The sequence below is a fragment of the Sesamum indicum genome, linkage group LG8 (genome assembly GCF_026168435.1).
Source record: "Sesamum indicum cultivar Baizhima isolate 11 linkage group LG8, ASM2616843v1, whole genome shotgun sequence".
In the NCBI taxonomy this organism is placed as follows: Eukaryota; Viridiplantae; Streptophyta; class Magnoliopsida; order Lamiales; family Pedaliaceae; genus Sesamum; species Sesamum indicum.
The window spans coordinates 17,371,690-17,398,081 of NC_142664.1; the positions used below are offsets into that span (position 1 = coordinate 17,371,690).

Sequence of the window (26,392 nt, forward strand, 5' to 3'; positions counted from 1 at the left end):
TTTTTACCCAAGTTCGACCTCTATTGCTAGAAGGATGAACTTCGATGGAAAAAGAGTTCAAATCGTAAAAATTAAAATAATGCAAGACCAAAAGTGCTATCTAACATATTATAGAATAAAAATGCTAGAAAAAAATAAATTAATGGAAACAATAACTCCAATTTTAAAAAGTTATGTGAGATGTACATGCATTTTTAGGGGGAGAAGGGTGAAGTGCTGCTAAAAAAGGATAAAAATTGCAAAATTGAACCAAAATGCTACCCTAAAAAATTAAAGTACGAAAAACCAAATAATTTAATTTATGAAACCAAAAATGCATTTTAAAGACTAACATTTAGCAACAAAAGTTTACTTGCTAACGAATTTGGCAAAGAATTGTTTGCAATATATATTAAATAGTATAGATTACCAATGAAAATTTTACTTGTTAATTAGCTCGACACTAATAATTCTTTTGTTATTACTTCATCTCACACTATAATTATTTTTTATATGCTCCAAGGACGATGCAACATCGAGAACTAATTTAATAATATTATAACATATTATTTGTCTTATGGGGAAAAGTGTTGCAATTAGTAAAAATGAAGACCCCTTATCATGTAAATAAATTGAACTGATAATTAAACCACTCAATCATAATATGGTTTGATAAGTGGAAGAATATGAGGCGATGAAAAAACAGAAAATTAAGAGGAAAATCAACCATTTGATCTTAATGCAAAATACACCAACTTAATTAACTATAGTACATAAGCTTATGTCATTACGTACCACGCATTTTTCAGAGAGCACTCTTAGACACATTCGCTAATAAATAAAAAAGGACAACGTACGAACGTCCCTCCGAAAACATAAAACTCGATGTAGGAGGGTTTTAGGAAATATACGCATTAGTTAAATATCATGCTAATTAATTTTGATTATTGCTTTGACCTTGCGTACTCCTTCATCGGCCAAAATCAGGGTTTGGTCTCTCAGTGATGTTGAGGATCTGGCCCTTCAGGTGCCTCCCTCTTTGTACCCACCAACACCCTCCTACCACTTGCCTTTATCTTTGAAATTTCCGACACTAATTCACGTAAAATTTGCTTGCTGTCTGTCCCCTTTTGCGTGCTTAGGATCCCTCGATAACTCGAATTAGCGACTACAGTGTCCGCATTTGATGAAACAATAATCAACAGGATCAATAACATGGACATCATCAAGCCTTTGGCTGTCGAAGTCGTCGAACCTGCAGCCATTTTCTTGATGTTTTTTTCAGACAACTAATTACCAACTAAAGAGCAAGGATGTTAGTAGGAGTTATGGTGTAAAACGTCGAGGAAAATCAGGCCAAGTATATATAACATATTTCGGGAGTGCCAGAAGTTGGAACAAAATAAAATATATATATATATATTGACGAGGGCAGCAGACAAAACAGCATGCATAATTGTTGGCGTGGGCAATTCAGAAAATCCAAGAGGTTTGTTGTCCGTGTTAGACCAAATGGAATTACTTTATATGTTATCCCATAAAACCTTTGACTCACTTATTCTAATTTTCATTTGTCCCACCTCCCCACAAATATTGTCTTAATTAGTATACATTCGTCCTTCCATATTCACAAAATTGGCAGCTGGGCTTCCTCCTGAGCTGTTGTCTAGTCATCTTACCTTGTCGATTGTAAGCGGATAATGGGCAATTCTTAAACATGGAAAAAGGACATAGCTGCACAAATTAAAAGATTTGATGTCAATCATTCATGTCTTAAATAAGCAAAGAAAAGGTCATTCCTATAATGGAGAAAATCTATGGCACAATATTAAATATCGAAATGGAATGTTGATGAGTTTTAATATGTGTAGATAGATAGATTCTGCACTTTAGCAATTTAAATCCTCTTTTGTGCATCTTTCAATTCTTAATTTGTTCTATGTTGTATTGGTGTAGCCAAAGTGTCTCATGTGTTTAGTAAATAAAATCCATGAAACTTTTTATACATGTCATGGAGAAATTAAAGAAATAGCTCACAATGGCAAAAAAGGCTTGTCCTAATTAAGGAGGATTATTCAGAGGAGGTCCGTAGATTTTTTTCTTTTTTACCAGGCAAATTACTGAGATGCCCACTACAACAAAATAATATTCATATAGTAGAGAATAAAATTACAATTTTACTTTGAGCGTCATAAATGCGACTATACTGTATAATTACCCCCATCCCATAGGAAAAGAACCAAGTGGAGTTTGTGTTGGTGTGAGAGAATTCTAGTTTGTTCTGCTCAGTTTTGCATCAGCATCCCATATTGGTTACGGACTAAAAATTTGATAGGTTTATAAATCACAAGATTTTCTCTTCCAAATAAAACGTCTTTTCAGGACAAAATTATAAAACTCGTACGAAGTCAGAAAGCTTAATCACATAAATGTAAAATGAATGAAATATGATATGAAACAAAAAATTCATAACAAAGAATTTAATTAAACAGACAATTCTAGTATCTATTAGCATTAACTAGAAATAGCAAAACCTTTGTACGTGTATTACCTAATAATGTAATGGGAGTCGAGTCGCCACAGCCCAAATCAGGGATCCCAAAATTTGACTGCTGAAATGCTGTCAAAGTCACCAATACTTTTTTTAGTTGTTTGTCCTAAAAGAATCTGTCCTTTGTATGGGTTCTTAATCGGGCAAAATTTGTCCCATGTTTTCTTGGCTTTTCCAATGTGGTTATCCAGCTCCAGATTTTCAGTTATTCGTTTAAACAAAATCCATTGAACCCCTTTTTCCAAGATTTAAAGAGTGAGAGGACAAAAGAAGAGAAATGGTAGTGGGGATGGAGGCCTAATCATCATTTTTCTTGCTTAAAGTACCCCTCACTTGGTGTCAACCTTGTACTGCTCATAATATGTTTACATGGAATTTTAATTGCTTCAGTGCCCCATCTCTTCCCATGTGTCAACTCACTATATTCTGGTCGACTAATTTATTAATCTGTCTTTTTTAAAAAAAATGTATATATTTGTTAATTAAAATTCTTTCTCTTTTTAGTGATTTTTTTTTATTAAAGATTTGCTTGTTTACTTAATATATAGGCGTTGGTGGCTATGGCGACTATTTTACTAAAAGATGCTCATAACTCTGTTGCTTATATATGGTATGGACTAAAAATGGTAGATGACAGTTATCTTTTCTAATTATTGTATAAAATAAATATCTCATTATTATTTGTCTTTTTTGATAATTGTATAAAATAAATATCTCATCAAATAATAAATATTTTTATTTTATTTTAACACTCGTTTAATAGCTAGTCCATTCCGTTAGGTTTTCATCCAATTTTTGTAATGAACTAACCAAAATATCCTTTTGAATTATAAATTATAATCGTTTTTATAGTTTTAAGAATTTTTTAAAATATTTTTATGGAGTAATATGCCTCATTGAATATTTATTTTACCCACTACCAATTTTTTGTTATATTTTTTTTTATACAATTGCTTCAGCATGAAAAAAAAAAAAAAAGAACAAAAATTATTTGTATTATTAATCTAAAAGCATCCTTTCATTTGACTTTTGAAAAATAAAAATTTTATAAAATATATTTTAATTGTAACTTGATTTATTTTGTGCATAGCACGAGGCACAAGCTAGTTATTTTTTCTTTGAGGAGGGCATTTGTAATTTTTCAAATGATGAGGAGAATTCATAATTATGTCAAATCTTAAAAGAAGTAGTTGTAATATACCCAATAAGAAAAGAAAAGAAAGCGAATGAAAATTAAATGGTGAAAAGAAAAAAAATGAAATAGCGATTGAGATGATTACTTGTAATGTAGGCATTGTTATATGTTAGGGATGAGAAACATAAGTGGATCAAAATTTGGTTGTGTAGGAGTATTGTTGAGGGGTTTAGGAGTTAGGAAAATGGACGATGTTAATGGGCTCTAACTGCTAAACTTGCTTGGAAACCCATTTGCAGTGGGAGATGATGTTGAATCTCAAGTGACATAAATAATTACAAAGATATCATTCAACTATTTCCTGAGTTCATATGTTTCTCGCTCACCCAAACATGTACCCTCTAAATCTTAGGATTAACTCTGGCGATGTATGGCACAATTAAGAAGGGACACACGATTAAACATGCACTGTGGATAGATGCAGGTTCGTCCGCAAGCAATTTGCCACTCTTGCTTGGATCCACAGAGACTGTGAAGGTTCCATCTTGAAGAAATTAAGCTTTGGCAACCAATCTTATTTACAAATATTAAAACTGCAGATTGAACAACGAAAAGGTGTATTCAGATCAAGCCCACCCATACTCCATTACTCACCCTCTCTCACAGTGGACACATCACTCAAATTGGAATGGTCTTATTGTATTTTAATTGAATGCTTTTAAATTTGAAAAATTGAACCTCTGTAATTTGTTTAATTTCTTCTTCTAAGCAAGTCTAAAATTATTAAAAAAACGAAAAAAAAAAGGAAAAAACTCTATGATACAGAGAGTAGGAAGCCAATACGGCTTAGAATTTTACTTTATCGTATATTTCCTGCCGTTCCAAGTATATGGAACCACTTTAGGACAAAGAAATAGAAGAGGAAAAAGATTGTGTTTCTTGATAATGGCAAAATAATGTCCTATTACTAGAGTTCCTGTTCCATTACAATGTTCTTTCCCTCTATTAGAGCCATCGTGTAATCAGTTCAAAATTTCAAACTCTTATCTGATTATTCTTTATCGTACCATTTTCTTGATCATATATACGTACACGCGTTAGAGAGCCCGTCAGTTGTCTCATTGTCGGAGAAATTTTTTAAAGAAGATTCCTCAGAATTTTAATCAAAATAAGGCCAAGATATAGCAGAAAACTAGAATCATTGCGATCCTTCACTAACCACGGACCTATAAACCTGCTAATATCTGGAAATGGACCCTATCATGAAGTAGCAAAAAACATTAATTTCCCCAAATTAGCAACTAATATTTATCTGACAACTTTTAATCTTTCTTTTTGCAAATCTTTAATTATATCCACAGTGATTTTACCACTAAGCTTTTGGAAATTTTGGGCTTAATTTGTATAATTCAATAAGGAAAATATAAAGAAAAAGAAAAACACAAAATGCCTGACACATAGAAATGCAAATTTACATCATGTTCCCGTCATGACTAAAATTGAAAATGCAATACATACAGCAGAGTTTCAAGATTAGAAGCCTTTAAAATGATGATGTGGATCAGGTCCTCCCGGGCTCACTCTGTCAGGCCAGCTATGCTGATCTTGATGATCCATCTTCTCCCTTCCGCTGAATTGAGCTTCCAGTGCTCGTTTCACAACTGTTATTTGTCTGACAGGACGAGCTCTGGTTACTGCAGACAAGAGCAAGAGCCAAATCATAAGGCAAATAGACAACTTCATGTTACTCATTAATTATATATACAGCTAGGTTTACTTGGCTATGATCTAATGCAAGTGTTTTAAGCATATATAACAGGCTCTTTACTTATATAGATTCTTGATCTGATTACTGTACTTAGAGAGTCGGCTGAAATGATCGCGAACCAACTGATTCAAAAGTCGCTGCCTTTTTGTCTTTATATTTTAAGGGTTTTTGGGACGGTTTCAGAACATCATTCGCAATTGGAAAGGAACAAATTACTATATATCACCAGTCGGGTTTGAGCATGATGAGGTCATGTCCATTAATGTGGTCCATGCAGTTTAAATATACCTCGGACTAGTTAGATTCAAGCATTCAATCGATTACTTTATGTCAGCATGCAATTCACTCGTTCGTTTTGTCTGTCGATCCGATCCAAGAATATGATGGCTGATGAGTGATGACTTGCACTTGAGTTGAGACAGCAAGATTTGATCGACTTTAGCGTAGATGTCGATCAACTTCTTTTTCTTTTTGGACATTGATGTCGATCAACTTCATTTACATCAGATGTTTCATACTAACATCAGCATTAGAGTTTTGGATAAGTACGAGACCACTTAATATTTATACCCATTTTATCTTCTTGCCGGCGGATGACTCACAACCAAATGCAGATAACTACCTTTTGCCTTTTTACCTTATTTGCAAGGACAGCATGAACAAGTGGACATAATAATGGCAGTTAAAATCTGAGGTTTTAGATTTTGATCTGTGGTCGAATACGACGTCCTTCCAATGGTAGTCAAGTTTGGTTGTGCAAATTCCAAATCTATTCTGGATTTCCTGCATTCCGATTCTCATATTCCTATGGTTGTTCTAAAGCAGAAAATGAAAGCTGAAATTGACCTTCACGGATCTAAGATCTCTTCCTACTACTCAAATAAAAGGTGATGTACGTTCAGGTTAATCAACTTCAATAAAAACATGCCGATTTTTATATTGTCATATAAATTTCATGATCTTAGGGCAATCTGATTTTTTAATAACTGGTTTTGCTGGCCCCAAATGAGATCCACTACCTTAAATCACTGTAAGAAAAAGAAATATTCACTATCAAATGCAAAATAGAATAGATTGGATGGTATCCCTTCTAAAGTTTCATCATGACAAGACTATCAAATAGATTTTAATTGGGGAGCGGATCATGGGATCAGTTGGGCCAATGGTTTCGGCCCGGATGCTAGGTTTTGGGCTAACCATTTCATGTTGGCTAATGGGTGGACTTACGCGTTTTTCGTTTTCAGTTTCTCAGATGATTATGAGTTAGTTCTGCAAACTTGATACTAAAAAGATCAAGAATCAGTAAATCAGGGAATCCGGGTCATGGAAATCTGATCCTCTTATCCTAACCCAGGACAAGCAAAATAGTTGCAACCAAACACATCGATGCCAAGCGGTGAAGCCCAAGAAACGATCTAACTTCACTACAAACTGCAAAACATGGAGGGCATTGTGGGAACTGCTTCAGCTGCGGCGAGCTTTGCGTCTGGACTATTCCCTTCTCACTCATCCAAGTCAGCGTCTTTCTTTCTTCCCCCAGCATCAGGTACAGAGACACATTCCCAATTTTTGTATGTGGGGGCAAAACAAGATTCATTTTCTTGGAATTTTGGCTTTTACTGATTTCTGAAATGGTGTTTAAAGTTCCGGGTCAATGTTATTTTCCTGATTTTAATTGAGAGTAACGGGAATTAGACAGTTGATTGCTTTTCCGTTTATCGCTGCAGGGCTGAGTTCAGGGAGGAAGTTCTATGGTGGAATTGGAGTTGCCCTGAGAAAAGAGAGGTTTCAGTTTCGTGTATCAATTTCTAAAGTTGCCACTGAGAGTAGTCCCGCGCAATCACAGGTACGAATTTCCTCTGTAGTATTTTGGTGCTGTTGTAAATTACTAAACAATTTGAATACTTTATTCAACTGGTATGCTCTGACTTCAGTCGGGAGCAGTAGGCTATATTTAAATTCAACCTTAAACGAATTTCTCGAAGCCAACATATGTTTGCCTCCTTGTCATTGACATCAGTGTCATGAGCAGAGCCTTTCACTGAGAAGTGAGAAGTTCATATTGTAATGGTCCGGTACTTGTAAATAATCTGGGTATTACTAAAATGCTGTTCCAAGTTATACCTCTTCGTAGTCCCTTTCAGTTCTGTGCAGGTGAATATGACACTTGGGTTGAAGATCTCAAGTTTTATAAGTGTAATGTGCTTATCATATGTTAGTTTCAAGTGCAGAAACTCGCTGCTTCTAAGGAGAGCCAGAGGCCGGTTTATCCGTTTGCTGCTATAGTTGGACAAGATGAGATGAAACTATGTCTTCTGTTGAATGTGATTGACCCGAAGATTGGAGGTGTGATGATAATGGGTGACAGGGGAACAGGGAAGTCCACAACAGTTAGGTCTATGGTGGATTTACTACCTGAAATTAAAGTAGTTTCCGGTGATGCATTTAATTCAGATCCAGAGGATCCAGAAGTGCAGGGCCCTGAAGTACGTGAGAAACTCATGAGAGGGGAAGAACTCTCGGTCGTATTCACCAAAATAAACATGGTTGATTTGCCTCTTGGTGCCACAGAAGATAGAGTTTGTGGTACAATTGACATTGAAAAGGCCCTTACTGAAGGGGTGAAGGCATTTGAACCTGGCCTCCTGGCAAAAGCTAACAGAGGAATTCTTTATGTTGATGAGGTTAATCTTCTTGATGACCATTTGGTCGACGTTCTTTTGGACTCTGCTGCCTCTGGCTGGAACACCGTGGAAAGGGAGGGCATCTCAATTTCCCACCCAGCCAGGTTCATACTCATCGGTTCTGGTAATCCAGAAGAGGGAGAACTTAGGCCCCAACTTCTTGATCGATTTGGAATGCACGCACAAGTTGGAACGGTGAAAGATGCTGAGCTCCGAGTGAAAATTGTTGAGGAAAGAGCACGGTTCGACAGAAATCCCAAAGAATTCCGGGAATCATACAAGGCAGCCCAACAGAAACTCCAGCGGCAAATTGCCTCTGCCAGGAGTTCTCTATCTGCTGTTACCATCGACCAAGATCTTAAAGTGAAAATCTCAGAGGTTTGTGCTGAGCTGAATGTTGATGGATTGAGAGGTGATATAGTAACCAACAGGGCAGCAAGAGCCTTGGCTGCTCTGAAAGGAAAAGATGAAGTAGCTGCAGAGGATATCGCCACTGTCATTCCTAACTGCTTGAGACATCGTCTCAGGAAGGATCCTTTAGAGTCAATAGACTCGGGCTTGCTTGTGCTTGAGAAATTCTACGAGGTTTTTACCTAGGTTTTACATTTCTTTCTCATTCATTTTGTTCTGGGATCGTAGTAGAAATGATTGTAGAACTTTTTGGTACAAATCTCAGTTCTGATTTGATCATCAATTCTAGTTCTAGAGCTGCAATACAGAGAAAGAGTAAAGCTATTACTGTAGTAGGCTTAAGGCTGATATGATCCATTGTAATAAGGAATTCTTTCTTTCTAGTCTTCTCTTTGAAATTGTAGGAAATTCATCTTGTTTTCTCTATTTTTGCTATAATATGGTGTTTCGTATTATGTCGCATTTGCCAATCCGTACTTCACTGTAAACCATAGAAAACACATTTATTCGAAATACCCCAGTTTTCATAGTTCTTTGAGTTTATAGGGTCATAGACTCATAGATTCACGAGTCTCGTCTGACAAGTCTTGGAGGTGGACCTCAAAACTCTAAATAATTAAACATGCTATTCTCTACCAATAAAAATAATTATGACAATACTGAAACACATACATGGTATTATTGATAACTTAATTTTTTTAAATGTCTACAAACAGCATCAATCATCAGTTTTGTTCCCTTTTGCAAGCATCGGTCCCGTAGCTCAGTTGGTTAGAGCGTTGGTCTTATGAGCCGAAGGTCGCGGGTTCGAGCCCCGCCGGGACCATCATTTTGGTTGTAATACTCATTTATCAGAAACTTTTTTAAGTTTCTGAAAATTCCTATCAGCAGCATTCGCCCCAATCCCATTCAAATATGTTGTTACCTTCTCTCTGCAGTCACAACATTAATGATTTTGCAGGCAGCTTTCATTTGTCGCCTCTTCTACAATCAATCCTTTCTGTTTTGCAGGCACCACATTGAGTCACCCTATTCTCTATACCGACACCTCCGCTTTCAGCCCAATGTGCTATGTTTGCCTTCAATTGCAACCCCTTTAAGTTTCTACCCTGGCATATTACCCTTCCACCTAAAACTTCAAGCTGCGCTCATAAATGCAAAACCTCTAAGCCACTAACATTTACTTCTTAGCTAATACGTTCATAACGCGTAAAAACAATAACGTTATTGTATGAGGTTCGTAATATGCATTTGTTTAAGGTATAGTCTGAGACTTTTGCTCCGATCAGGCTTTGGAATGTGCATCAACTTTTGAAGGATTGAATGAAAGTGAAGAGGTTGGTAACATATAATTTCTTGATTCTAAAGTGTAAGTAAAGAGTTGCCTGTTGTTGATAAAGTATAAAGTTAAAATAGAAAATACAGTTGGCCTCATTGTTCTGACATAGGTATAAATGGAGCAAATAATTGCATCTGTTGATCCTCCAGTGAATAAGTTTGCTCGTTTCCATTCATCACATGGGAGCCAAAGCCACTACCATTTTCCAGTTTCCATGTTCCGAGGACCCCAAATATGGAGTTTATTAGAGTACTGATCAACAGAAAACAATAAAGAAAACCTGACAACTCACACACCATCAAGCCTTATTATAAACATGCTTCTTGACTCTCTCTCCCCATATGGCCTATAATTGCTAGTTGTTGCTGTTGCTGCTTTAATATCTGACTCCAGAATCAGACATCATGCAGCTTCGTAATTGTGGTAATGCGATTTGCTAATGCCAAGGTTGTTCCTCATTTCTCTTGGCTGCTTTTTCTCCAAAAGTATCACATGCACGAAAAGCTTCCTTTATATTTAATCATTTCCAGGGATGAAAAGATCAACAAGAATCAATTATCCCTTCGTGTCAAACTTCATCTTTTTGACTTGCTTTAAGCGCGCGGATTAGTTAACCAGGGCGTTCAAGCATTTTTGCGGTGTGTAATGGCGTTCAAGAAACTACAAACGTTCGGGATTATCCGTGCTAATTCGTTCTGCTGTTTACTTGCATTTTCACTGAAAAACGAAGCAGGACACCTGTCGGAGTGCAGTCGTTCTTGGTTTGTTTTCCTTCTTGTTTGCTTTACCCCGAAAATGGGAAAACATTATCCGTAGTTTGAATATTGATGATGAAAGTACGGGGGAGCACACACTTTTTGCGGGCTTTTCTTAGTCGTATTACAACACTCATACAAACTCAATAAAGGTAAATTCATGTATAGATAACATTACAAGAAATTCAGACAAGCGCTCAAACTTAACATCCATTACGTTGTATGTCTAAGAATTCCAGCTCCTTGCATCCTTGTGCTTTGCCTGAGCTACTGTTAACGGTCGTTGAATCAACGCAAAATTCCTCCTGAAAATGTAAGAAGCAAATGAAAACTTGAATTTGGGGAGGAACTATCAAGTTCCTGCAATGTATTAATTACCTCAATGGTTTACACCAATAAAGCAACAAGGCAGAAAGAAATAATGTCATTGTCTGCTGGTGCTAGTCTTCGTAGTGCAGAAAAGAAGAAGGCTTGCTGAAAACTGGCCTGTCATCTTTTACGTCCTCTTTCCGTGTTGCAGCAGCTGTAATATTTGACAACTCATTGGAAAAACTAAATCCTGGACAGTGGGTGCTGCCTGGAAAAGAGTTAATGTTGCTGGACTGAAGGGGTTCCCTTTGAGAAAACATATGGCTGTGGCCTGAAATTGCCTGCGCCTGGAAATGGAGTGGCAGAGAGTTGAAAGAAGAGTACTCCGCTGCTCCTCCTACTCTTATATTACCCGAATTTTCATTTAAAATCCTTTGAAGTCGAACCATTTCCCAGTTTGTTTCCAATATTTGCGAAGTGGTAGTAGTAAGAGTAGAAGTAGAGCAAAATCCCTGTTGATAACTAGGGTAAAGTGTTGAATCCTCTGGGTCTTCGTTTCTGATTCTTGATGGGTTAAAACCATGATTAGGGTAGGCCTGCAATTCACTGGAAGACGACGGTACAGCCCCATCAGTAAAGAAACTAAAACCCGAAATCGAATTATCATCATTCAAATGCTCATTTTTCTGAATCATCCCGTCTTCAGATATCAAAAACCGGCCACTTTCCTGTTGCATTTGCTGGCTTCTGCCATTCTGAGGGCTATGATATTCAGTAGCATTTGCAGCAGTCGAGTGATAATTACTACCCAAGGGTGGCTGCTCATCTAGCGCATCAATCGCGGCTTTAGCTTCCTTGATTAGCCAATCAATGGCTTTACTCGGGCGGTCATAGCCGAGCCGATCCTGCACATCATAGAACTCAATCGCAGTTTTGGGCGACAGCCTAAGGCGCCTGTCCCTCGGCCCCCTCGCCGTGCAGACTTTGCTGTGCCTGTCCTTTCTGCCGGCGGGCCGAACTATGCGGTCGCAAGGGACTTCAATCATCTCCGCTTTTCTTTTCTTCGCTTTCGATTTTGGCGATGCGAAATGCAAAACCTCTTGCATCAGTCTTCCATAATTGATTTTTATGTGTCCTGACGCTGTTGAAACCGCACTGGGAGATGCAAAGTCTGCCCACCTCTCATTCTGAGCGTGGAGTGATTTTTCTCTGTAGTCCTGCGTCTGTCCAAAATGCTGGTGATAGTAACTGCGTACAGCTTCTGGACCAGGTTCTCTGATTGCTCCATTTCTACTTTTACAGTTCTCACCATCTTCTGGTTGATCTTCCTCATCGTCGGGCAGTCGGAGTTGATTGCCAGGAGAATACATGTTTAAAGCAAGTCTTCTTTTTCTCTTCCTCCTCCTAACCTTTTTCACTTGATACCTTTAGCTGTTGGATTGGCTTTCTTTGTAATGTTCTTTTGGGCCCTCAAAAAATTGCAGCTCAGAAGCCAATAAACTGCTTTACATAAAGATTATGCGACGTTAACATTTCACTATTGATGATATTTTATTATTCTGCTCGTCCCATATTAGAACATGTAGATAAGAAAGTCATACATATGCATCATGTGTCCTGGCAGCCAAGTGTAAAAAGTGAAATAGATATGAATAGAAGATTTGTTGCAGTTTTGATTTGGATGTTGAGAGCCGTATTTCCATGTCACTTAATAGTACTAGAGAGTATAGACCATATTGATGCATGCATGTTAACACTGTTGCAAATCAGAATGCTGCCCCCTACCCCCTACCCCTGCCTGCCTGTCTCATTATTGTACTATCTAATAAAGCAGAAAAATGGGCCGACTCGTTTCACTCCGCATGTTGGGATTCACATTCCACTTTCCGGCACATCTGCTTACTAATCTCATCACAAGTACGAATGTTTGATTTTACACAATTACTGTAACCTGTTTATTGATGCCTACACATGATTATGTGTAAACATAACCGCATTGTCTATTGATGTGGTTGAAGTTTTTTACTAAAGGATAATTTACTTCGGCACAATTGCGCATCAAGTGAATTGCAATTTTCGCAAAAGGGGTGCTGATTTTAAGAGAGATGGGTCTCACTCAATGAATAGTCCCCTATAAAAAATTAATATTTTGGTATTTATAGGGGTGTTGGAAATTATATGGTGTGGTGGGTTATATATGTTTAAGGTGTGTCTCATATATATCAAATTACTTTTTTATCCTTACCATTTAATATTTTTTACTAATGTACATCATCTATAAATTCAAATTCATAAATTATTTAATGTTTAATATTTTAACGGACTACGTTACACAAAGTGAATGGTAGACGTATAAAAGTAGGGTTCACACTTAATAACTGGGCAAGACCATGCACAAAAGGGAAAGGACATATGGATGGGAATGGAAGCGTGATGCAGTGAAGAGAGAAAAGCATGTGGGCGGAACCCACTTGGCATGATTAGCCCCTGAATTGGTATCGGACGTTTGCTTTTTGTGGTGACGTATTGGGCCTTGCGGATCAGTTTTCTAACACGAAAACTTTTTCAAAATGACTTCTTAAGATTTGTACGAAAAGTTACTCGCTTATCCATATCTAGGCCCAAACATTATGATTCCTTTTCTTCTATGCAAAATCAAAATTTCAGTTTTTTATTTTTATTTTGTTATTAGTACAATGTGGTGGAGTTTTGAAAGGAAAACGATGTCAACTCAATCAATTAAAATGCCAAAATTAAAATTTCAGTTACCAACTAAATACAAAATATTGAAAAAAACCCAATCTCCTAATGAAAAAGTTCATTAGGATTTGGAGATTAATTTTCTTTTATTTTTTTTTTAAATGTCACCCAATCCAACTTTGGTTTTGATATTCATAAAAATGGCCTGTTCAAAAAGCCTCAAAACATCCAAAATAAAGAAAAAAAAACATAAGAAATGTAAAACTTAATGTAAGGGGCCGAATTTGGGTAAGAGTCCATGGTGCCTTGAGGAAGCTCAGTTCAGATAAAGCTCCTATGGGGTTCGATAGGAGGCGCTTTTGAGAAATAATTTGATCAAAAGAAGTCCAATCAAGAGGGCCAAATTGAAGCCTCACAAGAAAATTTAGGGATTTGGAATCCCCAACCAAAGTCAAAAACACTTGGTCCACAGGTGACCTAAATGGCATCTACATAGGTTTTTTGAGACACTCCAAAAAATCATATAACGATTAGCCGTCTCTTCTAGGACACGTGGCGCTCCCAACTGAAAATAACAGATATTCTTAAAATCTTGGATTCCAACTAGGGGAAACCATCTCCTAATCCACCTCAACGAAAATCCAAGAAGGCATCCTTATCTCCAAAAGATATTCTTATTTACAGCAATTTCATCATTGCTCAAGAATTGTGAATCCTCCAAAATAACCCTCCACCAAATCCCAGGAAAATCCTCAACTGTTGGTAGATAATCTTTCACCAAAATTGTGGAGGATTCAACCTTATCTAACTATTTTAAGATCATACCCCATCAAATTGTGAAAATTCACTATTGAATCCATAGAGGATTCGATCTTCTCCAACTAGTGATCTTACCTATAAATAGAGAACTCCCCTGTGGAAGAAGATAACTTGAACTTGATACTGTAAATTTTCACCTTCATACTACTTTAACTTAAATGAAGACGTTAAAAATTTGTATTTAGAGTTTTATTTTACAATATCAATCCTCTATTGTCCATTACTCTCAATTTTCACCTCATTTTGACTCCTTCACTGTTTTATAGTCTAAAGTATCATTTTTTTTTATTTTTTATTTTTTGCATCTTGTTTAAACAAATCAATTACAGATTAATCATTTTTTCTAAATTATAAATTAAATATAATCTATTCATTATGTAATTAATTTTAATTTGACTAAATATAACTAAGTGTTAAAATTTCTGCCTTGTATTAGAGCTCAATTAATAAGGAACGGAGTTAAGTCGGAAAATGTGGACCCTTTTTAAATTTCATCGTGTAGTCGAGTCGAAAACACATAGGCATTAACCAGAAATGAATTCCTACAGTTTTGGAAGATCAGAAACCCTCATCAAATTAGCCCAACGGCTCCGCCTTGCTGATCAGCATAACAATGTTGATGTCTTGGATGACAGCAATAAAGTTGAAGATTCTAAAATTCAAGATTCTGACGCCTCACTGATTCCTCAAGTAGGACTCAAGCCCAGCAGAGCTGCGGTCTTGATCTGCTTGTTTGAAGATGAAAGGGGCAATATTCGTGTAATTCTTACCAAAAGATCTTCATCAATGTCCTCTCACTCGGGTACCACCTTCTATTGATACGATAGTTATTGTTACAAATTGGAGTGGGATGCCTTTTCCACTATGGGGATTAAAGATATTATTTTGGATCATATTTTCAGGTGAAGTAGCTCTGCCTGGAGGGAAGTGGGAAGAGAGTGATGCTAATGATGTCGACACAGCTCTGAGAGAGGCTCAGGAGGAAATTGGGTTGGACCCCTCAGTTGTGGAGGTTGTAACTATTCTTGATCCCTTCCACACTAAGGTAATCGGCTTTTAATTTGTTTCTAATCTTCAGCTCCTGTTTTATGTTCGTGATTTGCTACCTTGAATCTGTCCTTTTACGTTTCTTGATTTTCAAAGGATCTTACTGAAGAGGAGGTTAGAAAATGATGAGGTTTGGCTATTCTGTACAAATTGTTTGTGTTAGAACCATTCTCGAACTTTGTCTGTAATCTTTCCAACTAAAAGCTGATTTATCATCCTTGCCCGAAGTCTTGCTTAGGATTTTAATGATTTTGCATTCTGAGATCTAGAATATACCCAGTTTCTTTGCAGCGAAATATTACTGTAGTTCCAGTGATAGGAATAATTTGGGATAAGAGGGCCTTCAATCCAGTCCCAAATGCTGCCGAGGTGGAATCGATTTTTGATGTTCCCTTAGAAATGTTTCTCAAGGTTCGTTTTCTCTAGCTTGTATTTGATTCATGTTTTTCAGTGATCTCATGTTAGAGCTGAACGTCACACTAAGATTTATTCATGTGCTCAGGACGAAAATCGAGGACAGGAGGAGCGAGAATGGATGGGTTGTAAGTATTTGCTCCATTTCTTTGATCACCAGGACGAGAATAAGTCCTATGTAATATGGGCTCTTACTGCTGGGATCTTGATCAAGGCTGCATCAGTTGTATACCAACGGCCACCTGCTTTTGAAGAGCGTAGGCCTACATTCTGGAACAGAAGTAGCCATTGAAGATATGTGTACTCTGCTATTACCTTCTGTTTAGGCTACTTGTGAAATTGTTGGATGAGTTTTGTTTGTGGTGCTCTGGATTTTATATGGATCGTGGGCAAAAGTTTGAACTTGCTTATGAGTGGATTCTATTTCTTTTCAAGTGCACCCATAAAAAATATATGCTATCAGCCCCATCGTTCAGATTGGGAGATGCAACATATATATTCTGATAACATACAAGGCCAAAGAAATTTATAGAGAATGATGGTGACCAGATAGAAATGATCATATAACAAATTGCTTTTGTTTTGTTGAATATACACAGTGCCTGCATTGCTACAACATAGTATCATAATGGCCTTTTATGACCACCTGGAAACAGAAGTAAGAAAGTAGACTGATGCTAGAGAAATTGGGTATAGAACCAGCACAAGATAACCTGTCCAGTGGGGAAATGTGGTGCAGAAGCTTGTAAATATACTCATGACGATGCATATTATTAGGACTACCTGAAGTTCTGCAGAGACATCTGAAGCTAAATTGCGGGCGTAAACTGGTGCAAGGAACACTATCAGACCTATAACATTGTTCATGTACACACCACCGTATATCTTTCAAAGCAAAGGAAAGATCTCAATCACTTAATGTTGTGGGAACAACACAAATCATATAGTTTGATGCAATGTGGTAATGATATGTGGACTAGAGTGGAACATACTGCAGAAAGCGTCAAAGAAATGGATTTCTGCGTCTTCTGTCTGGCTGAAGAAATAGACTGAACTGCGACTCCACAGTTCATAGCGAAGGGTATAGCCAAGTATGAGACAGAGAAGGAAGACAAGTTTGCAGCTTGAGCGAAATCCACAACAGTTCTGATCAAGGGTTCTGCAAATGCACAAGATGACAGTCCCAACTGTCAAGAAGAAAGCGCCGTCAAGTAATTTTCGACCAAGAATTACTTGTTTGCCTTGTTTGTGTGCTGCTAGTTAACAGCCCCTGCGTTGCTTGGTTGGTATTCTGCATTTCAACTTTATTTGATCAGAGGAATAGCGTTCTGCAATAAGTTGAAACACATTGTTTAGGTGACTTTTTACCTGAGAATTGTTAACTGGAGTCTGATTGGATATATCAGAAACTAATTTGGTCATTCCTTTGATGAATTCATCCTGATTGATGCGTCCATCAGCAGAGGTATCTAAAGATGCCATGATGTTTTCCACGTTACGGTTTGTGCTTGAATCATCATCATCCATATGTACTCCTAAGAGCAAATATCTGAGTTCTGCTGTTGATATGGATGCATCATTGCTTTTATTGATTTTATTAAACAGCCTGTTGAGAGATAAACATGGAGAAAAAAATATCAATCCCCATTAAAGCTTCTGGACATAAAGACATGTCTACGAATAAACAAACGCTTCCATGATTTCGCTGAGAAAGACGAAGAAACAAGAACTAACTCTTGTATTTTTTGGGTATCATCAGGTTTGCCATTTCTTGATATAAGTCTCATTAGCTTGTCTTTGGCATATTTACTCATCAAATACTCAAATCTCCTGTTCTGTATCCCTGGCTGGAATATCTGCATGACGAAAATTTTATAGTGAAAGAGATGTAGCAAGTTAAACGTTATAAGAAATACACTTGATGCCCTTGAAAGTCTTGTTATTACCTGATAGAAATTGTAAGCAGCCAGCAAAACAACTGTGATGGTGAGAGCAATAAGAATAATGACTCTTTTCGCTGATGATGAATGGAAAATCGTTGCAAGCTGAAGGATAAGAAACGGAAATAAGGTTATTAAAATTATCCGAGCAGTATAGCTTGTTTCAACATCCGTAACTACTCCATAACCTGATGAGGGAAAGAAACCAATAACCTGTTAGACCAACATTATCACTTATGTAGATCAAGGGAAAAAGAACCAGTAGCGCCTCTTAGAGTGGTTTTCTTCTGGTCTCCAGAACTATCATTAGTATCAGACCCTGACAGATAATAGCTTCCAAGAACAACAACAGAGCCCCATATCAGTGTGAGAAGCATAACTGTTGTTCCTGCTACTAGTCCCATTCCCAGTTTGGCCCGTTGTTGAGCAGCAGCAGTACTTCCTGTAAGGGCGGATACTTGATAAAAAGTAAAAATTTTGTAAGATTATTTGCAAAGCATAAAGATTTCTGTTTGAATTATAACCATATTATAAGATTCAGACTTTTCTTGTGGGCTTCTGTCCTCATTAATCTTGTACTCTCCATGGTATTAACAAAATAATACGGTGAACCATATAACTACTGCAGAATAAATAGAGATATCCATAGATAATTAGCTAGCAAGAAGGCACATGGTTTTTAGGTTCTTGGCACATTTGACTTCAGCAGGAACACTCCATGATAAACAATCACTCATTGATGTATAGCAAGTTGCTGTAGATATTAAAATTAGCCGCCTGGATGAAACAAGCAGGAAGCACCGATTTTTTGGGGTAAAGGGACTGGTGACAGTAGTGATAATATTACGGAAAGAAGAAAAGCTTGTTTTAAATAATTAATTCCTTGAAACTTGAAAGTAATCTTCACCTACCCCCACTAAAACCCACTCCAAAAACAACCGAAACCTGTTCCCTGAATAATTCAACTATTAAGTAGCCAATATTTAAACGAGTATCTCAGAAGAGTCAACCTCATCCATCACTCAGATTTTGCTTGGAATTTTCCGACTATGACTTCAAGCTTACATAGGAGGAAACAGACACCTGGAGTTTATTACCACTTATGTTTATAGTCAAGTTGTATTGAAATATGACGATAGATCCACTGCCCTTCAACTCAAATTTGCAAGGTTAAAAGATTGAAAACGAGGGGAAATCAAGATAATGAGCTTCCAATGGATTCAGCGATAAGTTAGAAACCCAAATTCGTTAATCAAATGAAAACAAGAAGAACGGAGGACAGGTTGCCTGAATGCGCGGGCCAGTGGCCATATATTTTCTTTTACATAGATAAACAATTGAAGTACTACTGCTGCTTCCCCGCAGGATATTAGTATGTAGACGGAACATCGGACATGTGACATTATGCAAGAAGCAGTAAACGGAAGAGATGGAAGGAATTAGAGGTCATGAATCTTGATAACCCGATCAACGGTTGGTCGCAGGGCCTGGTAGAGAAAACTGTAGGCTGCTTGAGTTGGGTGAACTGAGTCAAAGAATAGATATTTGGAGGGATTAGCACAAACAAGCGATGCTGGATTACACATGAATGTTGTTTCTATCAATCCACTCCCACAGCAACCACTATTCACGTTATCGAAACCTGCAACAAGTTATTACAATTTATTAAGAAAACACAAAATAAATTCAACAATTTAAAATAAATTTATTCAACTGTTTAGATAAAATAATATTATAGATGAAGTTATAGAATATTATTAATTTTGTAACTATATAAGAAAACAGATAAGAAGAAAGAATGTGTTGAAATTAAAAACATATTTAGTTAGGAAACCCTTGTTTGTTTCCAAACCAACTTCTAACATTTTATTTTTATATTAAATAATTTTCAACATCTTAAATCATATTTCAAAAATTAAATATTGTTGATAAGTTGATTGGAATAGGTGTAAATGAAGTGGGATGTGGATGTACAGTGAAGGCATTTGAAATTAATAAACTCACCATATCGGGAGGGCCTCTGGATGATGTCGTTTAAGGGTTTGTATATATCAGCATAATAAATGATAGTGGAGCTTGAATTTTGCATAGCCTCCAACATTTTCTGTAGCTTCTGATTGTAATCCAAAGCAATGGATGAGAGAGAGTGGTTGCATCGCCTTTCACCCTCTGCCTCCCCGGACGTAACTGTGATCACGATGGGTAAGCAACCAATTGGTGGAAGCCCCACCAACCCTATCACCTTAGCTCCTTCTTCCCGCAAACCCTACATGCATGCAGAACCGTATAGGTGGATTATAAACCCTGGAATACACATGATGTATAAATTTTATGTACCTGTATGAACTGCTTGACATGTTCCAACAAGAATTGCTGGTAGCTGGTGATGTTGTAGGTCTGGCGTCGAAATGGGGTGGCGAAATAGTTAAGGACGATGTCGTTTGTGCCAGCGCTTATGAGAAATGCGGCCTTGCTGATAAGAGTTTTGGTTCTTTCCTTACCGATGGCCGCCTCAAGTTTTGCTTTGTACTCTTTGAAATACTCCAGTTGCCTTTGCACAGAAATTACACCCTGATAAAATCACGCTCAATGCTTACTCAATAATATACTACACTTTTTGTTGTTCAGGATAAGGTATTCAATATTTGTAATCTTCTCATTTAAAATAATTTTAAAAACCTTTGCTTTGTGGGACTTTTAAAATAGTTCTAGAATAGATAACACTCAACGTTTTAGTTCCATGTCCAAATTTTCATAAAAAAATAGACAGCAAGGATACGTGCAATGCATGTATTCATCATTGACTACACACACAACTGATTAATTTCCTAGTACAGTCTTTGTTGCATTCTCTATTTGACGTGTTTCATATATACAAGTCACGTGTATAAAGATTACATTATCGATTTCATATAAAAAGATATTTTATACACATGATATATACGTATATATATATATATATATATGAAATGGAATAGATGATGAAAAAGATATTAATTTCCTAGTACAATCTTTATTGCAATATTACATTTCATGTAATTTAATTGTACCTTACCACATTCATTATCATTAATTGAAACATACAAGCGCTTGACTATATGTTTCTCCCGCAATTAATTAATATCTTTAATTTTTATTAATTACATGCAAAGCAGCTTCATATAAAATTAATTGCACCAAACATAATACCGTACTTAATTAACCAGCTCAAACGTTTCTTGTAAAAAAAAAAAAAAAAGGAATTACGCTTAGCTGAGCCGTGAGCGGGTCGAATCCGGACCCGGCGGAAGCAAAGCAAACTCCGGTCATCAGGTCCTCAAGCGTAAGGTTGGGGTCCAGATAAGGTGGCACGTATTCTTTGATCCCCACATAAGTTGCTGTTTCAAGAAAAATAGGAAAAAAAATTAAAATAATTGAAAATTCTAATCCGAATTGAATTGGTAGGAATTAATTATTTAACAAGTCTAATGTATGATTGACACACAATTTTAATCATATTACTTGATAAGTATAATATACATGCTATGCGATTGATTGGCTCGACCAATTTGAATAAGAATTTTTCTCATCCTCGCCGCTTCTCTCCATATATGCATACAATTATTATGAATATATATACAACAAATTAAATCAAAGAAAGCAAATAAAGCCGAAAAGAAATATAAAGAAAAATGAACTTGCCCATAAAATCAGTGACCAATCGGCCATCAGTAAACCTCCCAGTGGGAACGCCGTTGACAAAGTCCTTCCCGTACGGAGGGAAGTTGCTCTTGAAAGGCGTTTTCACATAGTTGTTGTTGCCTGAATCCACTGTGGAGTCACCGAACACGACAACTGCCGGAACCGAATTGTTGAATGGCCTCTTCAGATGCGCAGATTCAGCAATACTGATGATCAACAGCAGCAGCAGAAAATGAAGCGGGGAAGGGAACCCGCCGCCGGCAGACCACAACATGTTTTGCAGTGAAAGGAAGAGAGTTAGAGCTGTGTGAGTGTGTAAATTGAATGAGGGTCACCAAATCAAACGACTTTGCGCAGAATCTCTGGATGAGCAATTGATAGATTCCTGAAAGGGGAAATTATTCAATTCTTGGCAAGTGTGTGTAGCTTGCTTTGGTTGCATGGACTTCCTCGAGTATTTAAGGTGGTCGATACGGATTTAACCAACTGTAACATTATTATTTGTACTTACTGACGCACGGCCACGTAAAACCCACGCTGACTGTTGAGCACAGTAAAAATGAAAGTTTTCGGAAAAATTCTTACTTCAATCTAGTTTGACCGAACCAAATCAACTATAAAATAAGTGTATCATATTTCTGAATAGTCACTTTTTGTAAGATGTACAGTACTAACCACATGACAAATATGTTGCACTTATTATATAATTAGTTCACGTTTGATCCAATTGAATTTGGACTAAATTTTGTTTATTTTTACTCCGTTAACTTTATCTACTTTAATTTTGATATATCTTTTAAAATATACAATTAATATTAATTTGATTTAGGGTTTCATAATTAATTTTTTGGCCGTAAATTTTAAAGGGGGAATTTTTGTCTATGCTGGCAAAATTGATGATGGGGCATTCAAGTGGGCTGATCTTGAGTGATTAAAAAGCTTTTGCAATCCATATGGGATTTGAACTCACGCCAGTAGAAAAAATTTATGCTTTTTTTAATTACTTGAATCCTCATTTATATTTTTATGCCCAATGTATATATAACCTATATACCTATTATATTTTATATTTATATTTATATAATTTAAACAATTAATATATGATATTATTTTTTCACAAAAAAATTATATAAAAAAAATCAATATTATCAGCATAATATGATTAATATCAATATTGTTTATATTATTTTCTATATACTATGATATAGATTACGTATATTTTTGAACTTGATTTAGTTGGCACCATATCACCAACGTGTTGTTGCCACCTTTGATTTATATCAGAAATATTACCAATTTAAATATCATGTGCAAGTCACATGATGATTTTTCAGCAAATAATGTATTTTTCAATTAAATCGAACTAAATGTAATATAAAAAAAATCGGGTTAAATTGATATTGATATAATATAGAGGACTATTATTAAAATGGGGTATAATTTACGTACTAAATTTTTATTTTTCTTTGCCATGTAAATATATACCACAACCTTATCACATGTGTGTGTACCAACATATTTACAAGAAAAAGAAAAGAAAGGAGAAAAATACCGGCATCGCCAATTACATTTTTCACATATTTTAAACATAAAAGATTTGATTTTTCATATTTTGAAAATTATATATATGAATAATAAATTTTTTTTTTTTCCAAAACTATAAAAAATAATGCTAGCTCGTACAAAACTCACATCCACTCACTTCCTCCCCCATCCCCTAGAGAATCTAGAGCGTATAGTGTATGCATGGATAACAATGGTACCATTCCAACGTAGCATGACAAGGCAAGTGAGCATGTTTGGTGAGATTCCTTTTGAGAAATTTAATGCCGTTGAATTTATACCCTTAAAATGCCGTATATGTGAATTTATATTTTTGGATGTTGTGAATTATTAAATTAACATATTATGATGATATTCTGTGTGATATGATAGATTATGTAGGTACAAATTCAAATTAGCATAATTATAAAGACGTTAGAACTGTCAAAATTTAAACTAAAATGAGAAATTTAAATAACTTTACGTGGTCAAAGCATTTAACTAATAACCGAATTTAAATTAATATGAATTGGGTTCGGATTAAGGATGCTAGGCTTCAATATCAACGCCTGATACAACCAAATCTTATGAATGGGTCTGATTTCATTTGTCACGTGATTGATTATTTTTTTTTAATTGTACACTAATGATAAGATAAGTATATTACATTTGTCATATAATTATTATAAATCCAGCCCAAGACGCTGTTTTGTTTTCTGATTGGATGAGATCTCAAAATCATCATTCCACTAAAATCGCGTCCAATATAACTTCCAAGTTACGACTTGGGAGAAAACTTCCAAAAACTAGAGACTACATAATCATAGTATATTAGTCATAAATTAAGCAATCCTCTGCTTTTGATCATATTTTGCCTGCCTTGTTCAACACTTAAGCCATCAAACTGCCCGCACTACACCTAATTTGTTGCAATCCACTTGCCCCTCCCTCCTTCAATTTCAAGATAAGGGAAAATCTACCATTTTATTGGTTGTTAAATGGCAACTTTCTCAATTCCCATATATCCTCCTCCAAGATTACAACTTCGTTTATCTCATCCTTGTGAGTTTTCTTACATCAGGGTTGGTATTAATTTGAATCATACTGTAATGTACTATAAAGCCAGAGATTAGCACGAAAATCAGCATTTGCTGGAGTTTTGTGACAGTGGGGATAGAATATAAACAAGTAAATGACAACTGCTAGGTTTATCAAGTGTGTAACGGTGGGCGATGGCGCCGTGGGGAAAACGTGCATGCTCATTTCTTACACAAGCAATACTTTCCCGACGGTAAGAAATTCTGTGTCTATGAAATTTTGATTACTGGCTTATAATTCTCTTTTGTTTCGTGTAGGATTATGTTCCAACTGTATTCGACAACTTCAGTGCCAACGTGGTCGTGGATGGGAACACGGTGAACATAGGCCTCTGGGATACTGCAGGTAATAATTCAAAGTACCCTTCACAGCAACATCACCCTTACACTGTATTATTAGTAAAATTATGTTACATAGGACGTTCTCATGTAAATGCCGGATCCAGGGCAAGAAGATTACAACAGGCTACGGCCTCTAAGTTATAGAGGAGCAGACGTATTTCTACTGGCTTTTTCCGTAACCAGCAAAGCCAGCTACGAGAACATATACAAGAAGGTTACCCACATAGTTTTTTTTTTTTTTTTTTTTTTTTTCTTTTTACCTTTTTTCTCCCATTATTTCCCTTAATTCTGAAATACAATAGTGGTCCTATTCTATTCTTTCACACAATTAATGTGGTCATTTTTAATCACAGTGGGTTCCGGAGTTAAGACATTACTCTCCAAATGTACCCATAGTACTTGTGGGAACCAAACTTGCTAAGATTACTAGAATTAATAATCCTTGTCATTAACAGGCAACATTACTAAGAACATTCGAGAAATCACGTACTGTATCCTGTTAACTTGTTTGTTATATATGCAGACTTGAGAGAAGACGAACAATACCTAAGGGATCATCCTGGGGCGGTTCCTATAACAACTGAGCAGGTAAAAACTTACAACAAAAATAGAATATTTATCTACTCATATATGGTTCAGTTTTTGACATTCACCACAGTAATTTTGTGGAAGACGTATAGTGTGGGAGCAATGGGGTAATATCTAATTTTTAACCAGGGTGAAGAATTGAAGAAGATGATCGGGGCAGTAGCTTATATTGAGTGTAGTGCCAAAACTCAACAGGTAAAATGAATGATTAATCATAGCATGCATCCATCTTTCCTCATTATTTTTCAATGTTGTGCTTCAGAATGTGAAAGCCGTGTTTGATAGTGCAATAAAGGTTGTTTTGCGCCCACCAAAAATGAAGAAAAAATTGCCACGCTGCAAGTCAAGAAGATGCACATTCCTTTGAAATTCAAGATCCATTTTTACCTATATATGTATGTGTATCACTGAGAACCAACTTTCACCTTTTCTTCACCTCTCTGAGTTTTGTTGAGAAATCATTTCAGTTGGTTTGATTAATAAATCAGTACTACTTTTCAATCACAGGAGAGGTGAAAAAATGGTGAAAGGATTAATGGGTGATACAATCCTATGCTGTACCAATTTTTTTCTTCTGTATCAAAACTACATTCATCTTATAAATGTTGTTACTCCTTTTGTTCATCCAGTTCCCCCCAAATTACGACATTAGTGTACCCTTTTCATTCGAGAAACAGAGGCGGCAGCCCACCTTGCATCCTCAAAGTAGGTACAAGGTCTGGAAAATGCTGCACTCCATGTCCAAAGTTTAATGATTTGCATCTACTTAATTCTTAAGAAAACGAGGATTACATGTTGGGATCATTTTTTTGCACACAAGGAATGCATAGGGTGTAGCATAGATCTAACTGTAGGAACAAGTATTTTACTTAATTAATGTACGTAATTCTTACACCTAACATTGCTCTTATAACTAATGTATTACATATATACTTGATGACATTCCCTGTATATATATATATATAATTAAGAAACTTGGCAACAAGATTCTTAAAGCTTGGCCTTTGTCTCTAACATGTCTAGCAGTTCGAGCCGGACAGTAAAATATTTAAAAACAAAACAAAAAAAAAGGTAATAGCATATGAATAGTCTGATCCATCTGCAGGGTTGATAATTCTTATATAAAGCAAACCTCAATTCCCCAGAATTAACAATTAATTGGGTGTAATAAAGGATACACCCGTGTTTTGCGGATCATGACAGATCTTTCTATCCCCCCCTCAGTACCCTTTCAAGGAACAGACATAAATTTACATGTTTTTGATGAAAAATAGAACCGATGAATTTCAGT

General features: G+C 36.2%; 6 protein-coding genes, 1 non-coding gene and 1 pseudogene across 8 annotated transcripts; 4 read left to right on the forward strand and 4 right to left on the reverse strand.

Annotated features, from left to right (window-relative positions):
- Positions 1–689: 689 nt before the first annotated feature.
- LOC148787257 (uncharacterized) lies at positions 690–5,466 on the reverse strand. The gene is made up of 4 exons (XM_088883555.1): positions 5,207–5,466; positions 4,900–4,909; positions 1,659–1,713; positions 690–1,268 (listed from the first exon to the last, which is right to left on the reverse strand). The coding sequence occupies exons 1-4, from the start codon at positions 5,415–5,417 to the stop codon at positions 978–980; spliced, it is 567 nt and encodes a 188-aa protein (XP_088739681.1). The 5' UTR covers positions 5,418–5,466; the 3' UTR covers positions 690–977.
- Positions 5,467–6,713: 1,247 nt separating this feature from the next.
- On the forward strand, positions 6,714–8,983 carry LOC105167870 (magnesium-chelatase subunit ChlI, chloroplastic). 2 transcript variants are annotated; one of them, XM_011087713.3, is made up of 3 exons: positions 6,714–6,979; positions 7,161–7,279; positions 7,653–8,983. In XM_011087713.3, the coding sequence occupies exons 1-3, from the start codon at positions 6,874–6,876 to the stop codon at positions 8,712–8,714; spliced, it is 1,287 nt and encodes a 428-aa protein (XP_011086015.2). In that variant the 5' UTR covers positions 6,714–6,873; the 3' UTR covers positions 8,715–8,983. The 2 variants fall into 2 exon arrangements, with proteins under 2 accessions (XP_011086015.2, XP_011086016.2); XM_011087714.3 differs by having other exon boundaries at positions 6,717–6,979; positions 7,665–8,983.
- A 297-nt stretch (positions 8,984–9,280) lies between these two features.
- Positions 9,281–9,354, forward strand: TRNAI-UAU (transfer RNA isoleucine (anticodon UAU)). The gene has a single exon. It is a non-coding gene; the product is annotated as a tRNA-Ile (tRNA).
- A 1,367-nt stretch (positions 9,355–10,721) lies between these two features.
- Positions 10,722–12,536, reverse strand: LOC105168576 (uncharacterized). Its single transcript, XM_011088711.3, has 2 exons — positions 11,001–12,536; positions 10,722–10,927 (listed from the first exon to the last, which is right to left on the reverse strand). The coding sequence occupies exon 1, from the start codon at positions 12,299–12,301 to the stop codon at positions 11,063–11,065; it is 1,239 nt and encodes a 412-aa protein (XP_011087013.2). The 5' UTR covers positions 12,302–12,536; the 3' UTR covers positions 10,722–10,927; positions 11,001–11,062.
- A 2,378-nt stretch (positions 12,537–14,914) lies between these two features.
- On the forward strand, positions 14,915–16,345 carry LOC105167871 (nudix hydrolase 11). Its single transcript, XM_011087717.3, has 4 exons — positions 14,915–15,252; positions 15,353–15,495; positions 15,789–15,908; positions 16,000–16,345. Exons 1-4 carry the CDS (start codon positions 14,985–14,987, stop codon positions 16,201–16,203), a joined length of 735 nt encoding a protein of 244 aa, XP_011086019.2. The 5' UTR covers positions 14,915–14,984; the 3' UTR covers positions 16,204–16,345.
- Positions 16,346–16,521: 176 nt separating this feature from the next.
- On the reverse strand, positions 16,522–18,437 carry LOC105168577 (sodium/calcium exchanger NCL2-like; annotated as a pseudogene).
- A 606-nt stretch (positions 18,438–19,043) lies between these two features.
- LOC105167872 (GDSL esterase/lipase At5g45960-like) lies at positions 19,044–21,960 on the reverse strand. The gene is made up of 5 exons (XM_011087718.3): positions 21,533–21,960; positions 21,098–21,228; positions 20,189–20,422; positions 19,856–20,117; positions 19,044–19,493 (listed from the first exon to the last, which is right to left on the reverse strand). The coding sequence occupies exons 1-5, from the start codon at positions 21,804–21,806 to the stop codon at positions 19,291–19,293; spliced, it is 1,104 nt and encodes a 367-aa protein (XP_011086020.2). The 5' UTR covers positions 21,807–21,960; the 3' UTR covers positions 19,044–19,290.
- Positions 21,961–24,002: 2,042 nt separating this feature from the next.
- Positions 24,003–25,725, forward strand: LOC105167873 (rac-like GTP-binding protein RAC13). Its single transcript, XM_088884080.1, has 7 exons — positions 24,003–24,365; positions 24,430–24,517; positions 24,618–24,727; positions 24,867–24,929; positions 25,036–25,101; positions 25,231–25,296; positions 25,364–25,725. The coding sequence occupies exons 1-7, from the start codon at positions 24,267–24,269 to the stop codon at positions 25,466–25,468; spliced, it is 597 nt and encodes a 198-aa protein (XP_088740206.1). The 5' UTR covers positions 24,003–24,266; the 3' UTR covers positions 25,469–25,725.
- Positions 25,726–26,392: the final 667 nt, after the last annotated feature.